Below are 13976 nucleotides of genomic sequence, written 5' to 3'. Positions count from 1 at the left end.
TTACTTCACGGTCCTGATGAATGCCCGTAAGTCCTAGAACAAAGGCAATTGAGGCAGAAACATGTCGACCAATTTTTTAACCTTTTTAATACTCAAAGTGCAACTGTAACTCATAAACCAGTAAAACCGGATGCACTACAATTGAGTTTACCAGACCCAAAACCAGACCTAATAAAATTTTTGTCTTCCTGGCTTTTCGGTCTTTTTATCTCTGGCTCACTACTGCACCAACCTTGGGTAATAACCTCCTGGTGGAGGCTGCATAACCTAATAGACCTAATGATTATGCACACACGTGAAATATAAGCGGAGAATCAAGATATACCGCTTAAAGACACCACCATACCCATCACGTGCCTGAGGGTCTTAATATTGGGACGGAACCCCCCCCCCCACCATCCTGCAGACCTAAGGTTGATCAGGACAAGTGATCCTTTCTCCTTTGATTATACTATATCCTTTGGAAAATGAATGGATCAATATTCCATCTCCCCCACTTCTGATTAGAAGAATAACCTGTCATCAACATTTTAGCAAACAACCTGTGCAGCTGAATGGCAAGTATAAGTAGCATTTTAATAATTCTGTAACTTCAGGTGTGTATTTAGCATAGGTCATGCCATGACCCTTTGTTATATTCCTGGGTTAGGCCCATGTAGCGAGGCAGCTTATTCCTTACATTGCCCTAGAAAAGAACATTTCAGCGATTAATTTTTGCACACATTTGCATGCACGACGATGTTGGATTAGTTTCTCTGAAACTACTTTGTTTACACATCCAGCTTCGCAAAACATCATCACCATGCCTTGAACATCATGTACTAGGCCTCACTATGCACTAGTTACAAAAGTCCTCCTATCTTCATCCACGAGGCGACAACGCTATCCACATATCTAAAACATAACTAATCTAGTGCGCACATCCAAAAGGCTGCTTTTTATTATAAATAATAGGCATCCTGATAGTTTAGTAGAGGAGGAACTTCTGCTGACACCGAAGGACCCTGCATGCTGAGAAATGATCACGCATTGGTCTGACATTCTGGGAGGGGTGTCCACCTCGAGACCAATACGGGTCCTTCATTCTCTCCCATCAGGTAATGGGGTTGAGTCATCCCTATGGGGGATTCTTGGCCCTACACCAATACACACTCTAAGTACACACAGAGATGGGTCTGCATCATAGGAGTATGTTAGATCACTGGAGTGTATGTGGAGGAGAAGCTTCTCTGAGATGGAGAGGAATATTCATAAAACCGGCCTGAGGGAATACCATGCCCTAATTAGGAAGGCCCGTAAAGTCTACTACTGCAGTAGAATTGAGGGAGCTGATAACTCTATGAAGGAATTGTTTTTGGTATATAAAGAGCTACCGGACCTCTCCAGTACAGCGACCACTATGATCGGGTCAGTAGAATCTTGCAATCAGGTGGCAGAGTTTTTTGCTAATAAGGTGGACAAGATGTATTCCGCCTTCCCGGACACGGCCAGGGTAGGCTGCAGTAAAGATGCTACCCTCACGAATCCAGATAGGGACTGTCTTACAGCATTTTTGGTTCCCCCTCGGGAGGCCCTATGCCAAATTGCAGGTAGCATTAAATCAGGCTCCCCTAAAGATCCGGCACCCCCCAAAGTACTACAAGGCAGTATGGAAACTCTTGAGCCCCATATCAGACATTTATTAGAACTCTCCGTTGACTCAGGACAGGTGCCTCAATCTTGGAAAAAGGCAGTGGTCCTCCCTCTGAGAAAAAAAACCCAACATCTGTATGGAACAGCTTGAGAACCTACGCCCCATTTCACTTCTCCCGTACTTCGCAAAGATCGCGGAAAAGGCAGTCAATAAACAGCTATCAGCTTATATTGAGGCTAATGGCTTGCTTCATTCCACTCAGTCGGGTTTTCGGGCCCTCCACTCGACCGAGTCAGCACTTCTATTTTCAACTTAAACCCTGCGGAAATATGCTGATGAAGGTCAAACAGCGGCATTGATCTTACTCGACCTTAGTGCCGCTTTCGACACCGTAGCCCATCACACACTGCTACAGTGTCTGAAAAAGGGAGGAGTAGTGGGTAAAGCGTGGGAGTGTCTGGAGTCATTTCTAGCAGACCGCAGTTTCCAAGTGGCACAGGGACCCTTCCGGTCCAAAGAAATTGGCCTGAAACAGGGAGTACCACAGGGAGCCAGTCTTAGTCCCACCCTTTTTAACTTGTATGTTGCACCTGTAGCGGACATCACAGATAGATTTGGGGTGGAAGTAGTGTCCTATGCAGACGACACGCAATTGGTTGTGACTTTGATGCAGCCATAGGAGCAATGTGCCACCAACTTCACCGCGTGTATGCAGGAACTTGCCGCTTGGATGGCTGATAATTGCCTCAAGCTAAACGGAAATAAGACGGAGGTGCTGATTGTGGGTAGGGCGCCTTCAGTATGGACTTTGGCATGGTGGCCTTCCACGCTGGGTGACCTGCCCACTCCCAGCAATCCGGTGAAGAACCTGGGGATCTGGCTGGATAATAAAATCTCGTTCGAGCATCAGACCAAACAAGTGGCAGGCACCTGGTTTGGAATGCTGAGGGTCCTCAGGAAAACATTGGACCTCCTACCATGGCCTGCTTGGCAAACCATAATCCACACCCTAATTACTTCCAGACTAGATTGTGGGAATGTCCTGTATGTGGGAGCCAGTGCAAAATGCATGCACAGGCTGCAACGCATACAAAATGCGGCTGCGTGCCTGATTCTGATGCTACCCAATAGAGCGTCAGCTAAGAAAGCGCTCAAAACTCTGCACTGGCTGCCAATCAAGGAACATGTGTTATTTAAAGCCCTCTGTGTAGGCCACCGAATCTTACAGGGGAAGGGCCCCACGTACTTGCACAACCTGCTTAACCTATACCTTCCTACCCGACAGTTGAGATCAAGTGGGACGGGTCAAGTCCAGGTCCCAAAATTCAACAGAGCGAGACTGGGAGGGCGCTCCTTCAGAGTCATGACCGCCACCCAGTGGAACAAACTGCCTCAGAGGCTTCGCCTTGGAACATCAGAAGTCGCTTTCCGCAAAGAGCTGAAAACCATTCTGTTCCCCAAAGACTAACATAGGGACTGTGGGCTGCCTCGAATATATGATCATCAGGAATAGTCATTCGGTTCTATCCAGCGCGGGGACACGCTAGCTAGTGTAACCAGGCGCTTTATAAACTTTATAAATAAATAAATAAATAAAATTACCGTGTTGAATATATGCCTACATATATTCATTGCTTCAACACCATGGTAGAAATGTATCTTCTGTTCACTCATTTGGTGCTTGTAATCTTTATTTGCTTCCGTCTCCTAATCATTGCAGCACACGTATAACATTGGTTCAGTAAATATTATTGAAAACATCCCCACTGTGCATTCTCTGTATATTTCTCTGAAAACAAGTGAACATGAGTGACTGAGCGAAATATTTTATGCTGTTTCCACAATTCCTGAGGAATCAGGGTTTACACGTTCAGTGGCTGCCAGAAACTGTTTGCTCCCTGGTAGGTTAGGGGGGCTTATGGTGGTACTGTGAGCTAGCTGGTCTATAGGCCAACATATCCTGCGGGGTGTCTGGAATCAGTCTATTCACCAAGCCCCTAGTTTATGTTGTTCAAACAATGAGCAGATCCTATGGATTAGTACGAACTACACAACACCTTCTTACATTAATATTTGTGAAGCCAAATACAATCAAAGGTGGCTTTGTGTGTCAAAATATTCTACCCTCACTTTTAAACAGCATATCTAGTGAAGCTGGTCACAATGTTTCTTAAACTCAACCAGATGTCAACAAACAAAGCAATGGTCTAGAAGGTTTATTGTTGGAGGTGGTTAGTGACTAGTGGTGTCGTAAGGCCCTCTCCCTGCTTATGCAGCTGAAGCCGGGTGGTATTGACACTTCACAGTTATTTATGAGACTGTCTTTTCTACATATATGCAGACAAAAGCTGTTAAAACCAGTATGAGAAAATGTTAACAGGGGTCAGTGGTGCATAGTTAACCACAGCAAAAATAAAACAAAGAGAAAAAGAGAGAGAAAGAAAAAGGGGAGATGGCTGGAAGGAACAGTGAAAGGAAGGACATTAAAATTGGGAAGAAACTGTGCAAGAAAGAATGGCCAAAAGAATGAAAGGAAGGATTCAATGGTGAATGGACTGATGAATGTGAGGGTAAAACAACATTTGCATGGTGGGTGAATGAAAGTGGTGGAATGATGAAAGGCTGGATGAATGTGTGGATGGATGAATGAATGGGCGTCTGTATGGAAGGAGGAAGGATGAATTGATAAAAGGAGGGAGACTTGATGGGTGGATGAGAAATAATGATTGGATAGGCAAAAGGATGGCTAAATGGTTGGAAGTAAGAGTGGAAGGATGGATAGAACTCTAATGATGAAAGGGTGGATAGATGGAATGGTGACAGGACGGATACATGGAAGCATGAAAAGATTGATAGAAGGATGCATGAAAGGCTTAGAGGATGGAGGTACAGAAGATGGGCTGAAGGGACCTCATCTAGGGTGAGTAAGGCTTACTCGCTTCCCTCACCCGATGGCGCTCAAGGTGCGGATCAAAGTGTTTGTTTTTACAATTTTCTGGCTACTCCCTTGCTAGCATGCAAAACTGGGTAGCTTTTTTTACTACAGTGAATGGCCCCCTTTAATGCAAGGTCTTCAAAAGTAAAAGCTATGGTTAGGAATGTGTTGGCCTATTTACCAGTTAATGAATTCCACACTGTTTATTCACAGTGCTTTGCTTTTCCTGCACATGCTTAAAGCAGACTCTCTCAAGTACCTCCCTGGAACAGGTGCCGTGAATGACGGCTGACAACATGATGTTGCAGTACATATGGATGCCAATAGTGGGAGGAGCTCTAGCAAAGATTGTACCACAGAATATCGAGCACAGGAATACCATAGTATCATAACATAATCGACAAATTACCGAAAGGTAGGTGCATATACAGGGAGTCATTCTTAACTCTATATCTATGTATCTTGAAAGTGTATATATTGTCAAGGTGCATATATAGGGAGTTAGGGATAACTCCACATCTCCAATCTATATATGTGTATTTTGTCCCATGATATTCCCTATTGGGTATTTAGAAGACACATCCTAGAAATGTGCTTTCCACGGAGTCGATAAGGGGGTGAGAAGCACTCTTACACGCTTCAAATTTTCTTAGCTATGTCCTATTCCCTGACACTTTACAATGCTTTGCTCAATTGCTTCAAATGTCTAAAGCTGACAAATGATAACGTGACAATTCCATTTTGGGATTGCTTTATCAACTTGTGAAAGTGATACCAGTACTTCCTAATCTAAGACATAAAATAAATAACGATGAAGTCAGAAATGTTACCTACCCTGAAACGTGCACAATCAACAGCATGTAGAAAACAAAGAAGAGGTTGTGAGTGTAGAAGAAGACATTGTAGTTGGAAGTCCTGCAAAGGAAAATATAAAAATTTAACACATAACACATATGTATCTTGCCTTATATATGGGAGGAAAGTTACTTTTTTTAATACAATGTAGTTGTATCCTTGTGCGCCACAACCACCCGCATTTCCCAGAATACCTTATTGCGTAATCTGCACACAAAAAGACAAAAATGCAAAGGATAGTGGGGGAATAGAAGAGGAAAGGGTCAAGAAAGTGTTTATTTTGAGATCATAGCAGTAGGAGGAGGTTTGGGACGAGTAAAGGAGAGATGGTGGAGGGAGTTTCTAGAAGTGAATTAGGGAGACTGATGAGGTATCGGATGGGTCTAGGAGGGATAAATGAGAGAAGGGTTTAGAAAGGCTTGTTTTGGAGTTCTCAATCGTAAATGAGGTTTGAGATGATGCAAGGAAGAGTAGAGGAGGAAAGAGTGTTGGAAGGGTTATTTTGGAGATCATAGTAGTAGAACGGGATTTAGGATGAGCCAGAGAGTGGAGGTAGGGGATATATTGAGAGAGGTACAGGGTGTGAAATGGGGTATTGCATTGGAGAGAGTAGTGGAATGAGGTTTGGGATGAGTCAGAGAGTGGAGGTAGAGGATATATTGAGAGTGGTATAGGGTGATATATAGGCTAGTGCACTGGAGTTGCTGAAATAGGAGTACTGTAATAAATATAAAGAAACATAAGTACATGGAAGGTATATACGTATAAGGAAGGTAATATGTCTAGATTGAAGTTGTATTTAATTAACTCAGACTTTCATGTGTTACTGTACTTTAAGCATATTTATTTGGTTTTTTTTTTTTTTTTTGAAAACCTTTATTGTACAGAAGGAGCTCACAAATACGGGCCTACAACCCACCGGGCTGGCCACCACAGAGCAGAATTTCAGGAGCAATGCACAGATTATCACAGTATACAAAGGCAAAGAAACAGGAGAAATAACAAGCATCCTAGAGCAGTCACAGGAGCAAAGAATTAGAAAGGTAGTTTTCGTATTTTTAAAGGACGGGTTAGGGAGTTCAGGAGTATGGCGGGCCGAGAGACAAACCAGAGGGGTGGGGCCGCGGCGGGCAGCAACACAGTGATCGTAAAAAAACCAGGAGAAACAAATACGAAATAGGCATACCAATAAGCACCGGTCAAAACAACGGACATGAGGAAAGGCCACTGCACACATCGTCCAACGCCCGCCCACCGCAGCCATCACCCGCCCCACCGAACAGCACAGAAAAGGACCCAAATACAAAAACAATACGAAACGTACCCACAATAAAAGAAGAGAACCCCACGAAAGGGGGGGTGGGAAAGGGAAAGGGGAAGAAGGAAAAGAAAGGGACTCTTACCCAAACACCCGCCCCCGGGCGACGAAACAGGAAAACATAAACCCGGTACAGAATAAACATTAAAAATAAAGAAGACACACCCAGCAATTCACAATCATCGTGATACCGGAAGAATACCCCAGAAAGACACCAGGGGGACAGACGACGAGACAGAGCCCCGAAAGAGGGGATACACAAGGGCCATAGAACCAAAAAGGGAGAAAAAGGGAGGAAAAAGACCCCCCAAAAACAGCAACAGACCCCCCCACCCACCCCACAAGCCCACCCTACACCCTTGCAGAAGGCTACGGCCAACCCCCCAGCAGCGTGCCTGTCGCCCTAAATAGAACCCGAAATACAGAAGAAAGAAACAAGGTAGAAACAAAGGCAAAAAAGAAGGGCCAAGGAAAGAAGGGAACATTACGCACGGGAGAGGGCGAAAAAACAGTATTATCTGCAACCATCCCACCACCTGTAAAAAGGGGAGAGGCAGAGCCCACGGGAAGTTAACGATATAAGGATAAGTTTCAGGAGTCCCATGTAGTTACGCAACATCACAACAGCACATGTCGGTCATAGATCAGAAACGAGACTACCGCATATAATAAGTCATTTCAGCCCTGTCCACTTTTGTCCAAAGTTGTAATCATCCAAACAAACAAAGTCCAAACGGCGAGGGACACAGGGTTCAGGAGTAAATCCAGCGGCAGTCCTGAGAAGAAACGTGAAAGAAAATACGGAGGATACAAAAAAGTTACAGTACAACCGTCGCTCCGCAGGCACAGTTCTAGGGACAGTTCCAACGAGGCAAGCCCAGCTGGGTCGGCACAGGCGCCCCGGCCGGGGAGCCGACGCGATGAGAAACAGAAAGGATCATCGAGGCCTGGACAGGATGCAAACGGACCGCAGACCAGCGGCCGAGGCAACAAAGCAGGACGACGAAGGGCGTCGGAGAGTCTCCAACCCAAGGATGCGATCTCCGCCGGAGGCACAGAGACCAGGAGCACACCAGCCGTACCCTGCAACGAGGAAGCCAAATCGGACGACGGGGGCCCGCACAATTCGAAAAGTGGGTGCGTCTCCACAGGGGAAACAGGCGCAGCCACGGAAGTCCGCCAGGAGTATAGTGCATCCAGGACAACTTGAAGTGCAGGAAACCCTTCACAAGATCCGACATCCGGGCCGTGTGGCGGGCCCCCAGTGCTCGCCCAGGCCCGGCAGAGACTCCCAGGGTCGGCCGCCATCTTAGAAGCCCAGCAAGCCCTTGGTCGTCGGGGGCCCCGGCCGGGGCAACACCAAAGCAGAAGGAGGTCAGCCGAACTGCGGCAGGGCGCCCCAAGGCAGGAAGGAGACCCACCAGAAGAAGGATGTTCGTCGGCCCCCTCGTGCCGCCGGCCCCGTTCTCCGAGCCCGGGCGGAAAATCCAAAATGGCCGGGCCGGGGAACAAAGGGGGGACCAAGCCGGATAAATGAGGAGGCTCCCCTGCAGGAGGTAGCGTCCGCACCCCAAGGCCCAGGCCAGTCGGGTCCGCCAACGGGCACAGCCGGCCTATACGCACATCAGCCTCCGCAACCAGATCCACAGCGCCAGCAAGGGTCGACCATCGCGCTCCGTCACGTCTCGGAGCAGCAGGGAGGTCCGGGCCAGTCCGCCCCGGAGGCTCCGGGCGGGACCACCGCACAGGATCGACAGCACCCAGGATCACCGGAGCAACGGGTAAGTGTCCGCAAAGTGACTGCAATACCGAAACACAGCAACGAGGGCTTCCCGGGGCAGGAGAAATACAGGATAAACGAAGAAAACAGGCGGCTGAGCGGAGCCGAGCTAAAACGCGGCCACCTCGGTCGCGAGCTAGGCTCCTCCCCATTTATTTGTTTTTAAATAATTTTTTCCTTTTAATAATTCAATAGTGAAGCAATTGTAGATAAATAATTATGATAAAAATTACTTATTTCTTATTTATGCAGTTGCCTATGTACATGTTGAACATAGAATAATATAACCATAAGTAATATGTACATTTGTTAAGCAGACCTAACGATTATCTATATATTTATTAACATAATTAATAATAATAACAATTCCTCTTTATCGACTTGTGGACCCTTAATCTGTTTCTCTGCACTTCCTCACATAGAGGTATAATTAACCTACACTACATCGCTCCCTCCACTTATGAGCGGTTAGACTCCATGCCGATTCCCGTTTTATTAGCTGTTCTAAACATCTGATTGCCACTGCCACCCATTTTAGGAATCCTTTTATTGTTTAGACTCAAGCAGGCCACTGTCACATATCGGCCTGTCATATAGGATATATCACCAATTCTAGCATTCCTGTAATTGTCTAGACTTAAGCTGGCCACTCTTTTGGCGCACTCAATATTATTCTGTAATTTAGGTTATGTCACTGCACCACCTTGCTTACCCGTGTTCAGGTACACTGCATAGCGAATAAAGTTCTTATCCAACATGGCTGCTTCGGTTTACAGTCTAGTCTACCACGCAGCAATGCAACATGTGGCTCCCTCAAACTGCAGACCCGGAAGCAAGCATTACGGGGTCCGCAGCCAGGGTAGCCCGGACGCCAGTTGCACAGCCTCCCTGCGCAAGTATGATTAACCCTTATCTGCCTGTGGATATGCCACGTCAAGACCCTGATTGGGAATTGTACTTTCTCTTCCTTAGCATCAGAGCAACGAAGTGCTCTGCCATCCCTGTCAGCACTAGACCTAATCTTTAGGGATGAGTTCTCAGTTGCATACTCGGTGCCCGACGGCACGTCTGGTCTCATCCCCATGTGTACCACCATTTTTAATTACCAATACACCAGTAGTGGGACCATCGCTATTGTATTTGAATAGATGCCAACTCTGGTGTGCGAATTCCCATCTGGCAGCACCTGCCGCATTTCCATGAAACTGACATCCACTGTATAGCGCCAGGATGCTCCTTTCGGAGCGACAGCTTCGCGCTTTATAAATACCACATAACATTAACATTAACATATGCCGCATGAATGCTTGTGTTAGCGTGCTTGTGATTACTACTCTTAATGTGTGCCATGCTTATTTAAAACAACGCCTATGAAATGATCTCTCAATGTCAATATGCATAATCAAATGTTGGTGCAAGATGTTGACTCTAGCCTCTCATGACCTTAGCCACTGCAAGTATTAAATCAAGGTTGTTATCGACACCACCGATCCAATCACTGGTGGTATACACACTAATATTAGCACCTGATGCACTATATAGCCACTACTATAACTACTGACATTTTCACAAACCCTCACACCTTGTCATTTGTAGTACAACCACTGTGTTTTTAATGGTTTTTAACTACTTCTAAACAATACCTTGGCTCTCTCTTTTTTTTATCTCCCTCCCCTTTTCCCTTAGGTCTTTCATCTCTGGATCATTTAACCCAGGGCGTTCAACTTCTTCTGGTTATCAGTTACGAATCCCTGAATCAGGTTTACGGTAGTGCCAAAGCATCTTTTTATCACTCTCTTGGTCCTGATGAAGTACCACCAGACCCTTTAGGGGCTAATTTGACATGAAATATGTCGACCCGATGCACCACACCAGCCCTATAGGACCATTACATCCAGCTAAGGTCCATTATTTTGAATTAGGCTAGTGCCCCCTGGTAATAAACATATTTAGTTTGGACTGCCCTAGACCTATTTTAACACACACATTCACCGCACTATCCAGCCCACACACCCGCACTCACCCTACGGCTTCATCTACAAAAAGCCCTTCGCCAAAGTGCCCGTCGGGCATTGCAGTGCCGGCCAGACGAGGAGCTGGCTCAATGATGAAGCATGACATCCTTTGGGGTGTGTGAGGCCACTTTTTAGAAAAGACCTCATGTTATGTTAAATTGTATTTATAGAGTGCCAATCACCAGAATGTCTCTAAGCGCTGCAACATAAATCAGAAGTTCCAGAATCCTTTCACGCAGCTATACTCAACACACAGCGGAGTAAACTTACCAAACGCCTCTGTGAACAGGAAGGTCTTAAATCTCCTCCGGAATGGTAGTAATCTGGCTTCCTTATGCATACCGTCCGGTAGCTTGTTCCAGATCTGGGGGTAGTAACTGAAAATGCTTGGCCCCCTAGAGTCGTTCTATTAAAACATGGGCAGACTATCAAGCTAGACTCTGACGACCGGAGACAGCGTCCAGGCGGGTGCCTCTCCATACTGAGACTTGTGTGCAATGCACAGCCCCTTAAATCTAACCGTTTGCTTAATGGGAATCCAGTGTAACTGTTGTAGCAGAGGGGTGGCATGAGCTCTTCTTGGCAATTTATAAATCAACCATGCTGCATCGTTCATAACCACTTGGAGCTTCCCAAGGAGTTTTTCGGGAAGCCCAGTGTAGACTGCATTGCCATAGTCTAAGAGTGGCAAGATTAATGCAGTCACAACTGTCTGCATGGTGGAGAATGACAGCAGGGTCACCAGTTTCCAAAGTTGCCGCATGAAGCCTATAAAGCTCCCCACAACAGCAGACACCTGGCTATTTAGACTTAAACCAGTGTCCAACTTAATACCCAGGCTCTTCACTGCTGCCACCAGTATCGGGGTGGTGCCCAGCTCTTGAGGCCAAAAAAGACTGGACCAGGGTGAGACCCCTGAAGTAAGAGCAAGCACTTCTATTTTATCTGGATTTACCTTCAATGAATTAGAGGTCATCCAGTTCATAGTGAACCGGAGAATATTCTGGACATTACGCTGTGAGTCCCCTCCTGCCCTTAGGAACTGCACACCCCCTTTGTTTCTCAATATTGCCTTGGAGCATTTGTGACATGCTTAAATATAGCTCTGGGTTTCTCTTGTTTAACAGTATCATAAAATAAATTTCCTTTGCACTGTATTTCAGGACTTGTAATAATATTAACTATGTGTACCAAAGTACACCTAAATCTCACTCACCCCGGCCTAGTTGGTACAGCGGTTCTTCCTAATAGGAACTTTCATGTTTGAGTTGGACTTGCTAATGTCTTGTTCTAACCTCAATGGTCCCTTTTATAATTAGGGTTTTTCGGCTTGCGGGAGCGTCACAACGTCGGTCCGATATCATCCATGCATAAAATTCAATTCAAGTCCTGTGTATTTTATGATATTTTTAACTAATAATTAGATTTATACTTTCTCATAAAAACATTGTTTATATTGTCAGCCTTGGGTATACAGTTATATTCCCTTTACATGAGTGATGTGCGCTTGTTTAAGACATACCTGGTGACCTGCCCTGCACCCCAACCAGCCTGTTCATCACCTCATTTCTACCCCCCTCATAAAAGAATGCCAGACTTCTGCTTCCCTCCGACACCACTCTCAGTATTACCTCCTTGAAAATGTTAAAAAGAACCACACGGTGTGTGGCCACCCGTGCTCGTTGACGAGCTCTCCTCACTCAAAATTGAAAAAAGAGGTACCCACGCCACTCTTTCAAATGCACTACCACCCCACTTGCATATATAAAAACAATACCCAATCTCTTGTCACTGACCCACACTACTCTTTGCCTTCTCTCCCCTTCCCCTTCCAAAGCTGTGCTCTCTACTCTCCACTGGGAAGCTAGACATTTTTTACGTATTTAAGTAGGGACTGGAAGGGACTCCTGAAAAAAGCAATGATATCCCCTGTATTTCTGATCAATGAGAGTTATGATGTATATAAGCAGGTGGAAGAGAATAACGCAGCACTCTGTGAACAAATAAATACTTGGTTGGACCAGATTGCTCCGTTAAAAAGTCACAAAAAAACAGGTAGACCGCCAGTCCCGTGGTTTAATGAAAAACGGAGAAACCTGAAACTGGGCTGTAAGCAAGCGGAAAGGAAATGGCGAAGGGAATATGCAGACGAAAATAAAACCATCTGGAGGGTGGCAATAGCTAATTATAAAAAAAATATTTTTATAGCAAAAACAGAGTATTTTGCAGAGATTATTTTAAAAGCGCCAAATAGCATCAGAAGTGTTTTTAAGATAGTAGATGATATTGCCAACCCGGACTGCTCAAAAAACACGATTCTGCCTAGCCAGGAACTATGTGACAGTCTAGCAAACTTTTTTGAGGACAAGATTAGGAACATAATTGATGGACTCAAAATGGGTATTATGCCTGAGGAATTACCACTTGTGAAGAGAAAGTGACGAGTAGGGGAGGATAAATTAAACTCCTTAGACCACTTTGAGACACTCTCAATGGAGGATTGCAACAAAGTGTCTCTGGGTGTCTCTTCAGGATCCCCTTTGGACCTTTCACACAAAATCTGGAATGACTGGCTCCTCAACTCTTTCCGATACTTCAGCAAATCAATCTTTGATAAGTGGATCTGTGCCGACTTGCTGGAAACAAGCGCTGGTGACACCTCTTTTGAAAAAAGCCTTGCTTGATCCAGCTTGTCCCAAAAGCTACAGACCCATTTCTCTTCTACCCTACCCTGTCAAAATCCTGGAACGATTAGTTAGTAAATCACTGTCCCAGTTCCTAGAAACCAATAACATACTGGAAGGTGTGCAATTCGGTTTCTGTCCTGGACATGGAGTGGAGACAGCCCTAGGGACTGTCTTGGACTAACTATGAATGTGAGCAGACAGGGGACAGTCAGCTATACTGATTCTACTTGACCTGTCTGCCTCTTTCGATGCGGTAAACCATGAGGTCCTTCGGTCCAGATTCGAAGGGGTTGGGGTTGTAAGCACTGCTCTTAAGTGGTTTCAATCGTATCAATCTAATAGACAACAGGCAGTAGCCCTCCCCCTATCGATCCAAGTTAACCAACCTTTTGCACGGTGTCCCGCCGGGATCTGCGATTAGTCCAATATTGTTCAACATCTATATGAGCCCTTTACTTGCTGTTATAAGGGCTCACAACATCAATCTGGTTAACTACGCAGATAACACACAACTTATTCTGTCTTTAGAGGGAGATCAATTTGTATCCCTGGAAGAATTTCATGTCTGTATGCAGGGCACAGCACTCTCTGTAATTTAATGCCGACAAGACAGAGGTCCTGCACTGTCCTGCACTGTGCAGCTGGGAGGATTCCCCCCATACTCCCTACTGATTTCTCGCCCATTCCCACAGCTACCCCATTGGTCCCTACCGAGACGGTACGCAACCTGGGAGTTATGTTCGATAGTAAACT

The 13976-nt window shown here is 45.6% G+C and overlaps 1 protein-coding gene across 7 annotated transcripts in view; it reads right to left on the bottom strand.

Annotated features, from left to right (window-relative positions):
* NOX4 (NADPH oxidase 4) overlaps window positions 1–13976 on the bottom strand; it is an 840225-nt gene that overhangs the window by 457662 nt on the left and 368587 nt on the right. For 6 of the 7 annotated variants that reach the window (XM_078658423.1, XM_078658420.1, XM_078658422.1 and 3 more), the window contains one exon: window positions 5403–5483. The exons of the other annotated variant lie outside the window; for it this stretch is intronic. In XM_078658423.1, coding sequence (XP_078514549.1) covers window positions 5403–5483 — 81 coding nt within the window. The remainder of the gene's footprint in view (window positions 1–5402; window positions 5484–13976) is intronic. 7 annotated transcript variants of the gene reach the window in all.

Source organism: Lissotriton helveticus, chromosome 8 (genome assembly GCF_964261635.1).
Source record: "Lissotriton helveticus chromosome 8, aLisHel1.1, whole genome shotgun sequence".
Lineage (NCBI taxonomy): Eukaryota > Metazoa > Chordata > Amphibia > Caudata > Salamandridae > Lissotriton > Lissotriton helveticus.
This window is presented reverse-complemented; position numbering and strand designations above follow the sequence as displayed.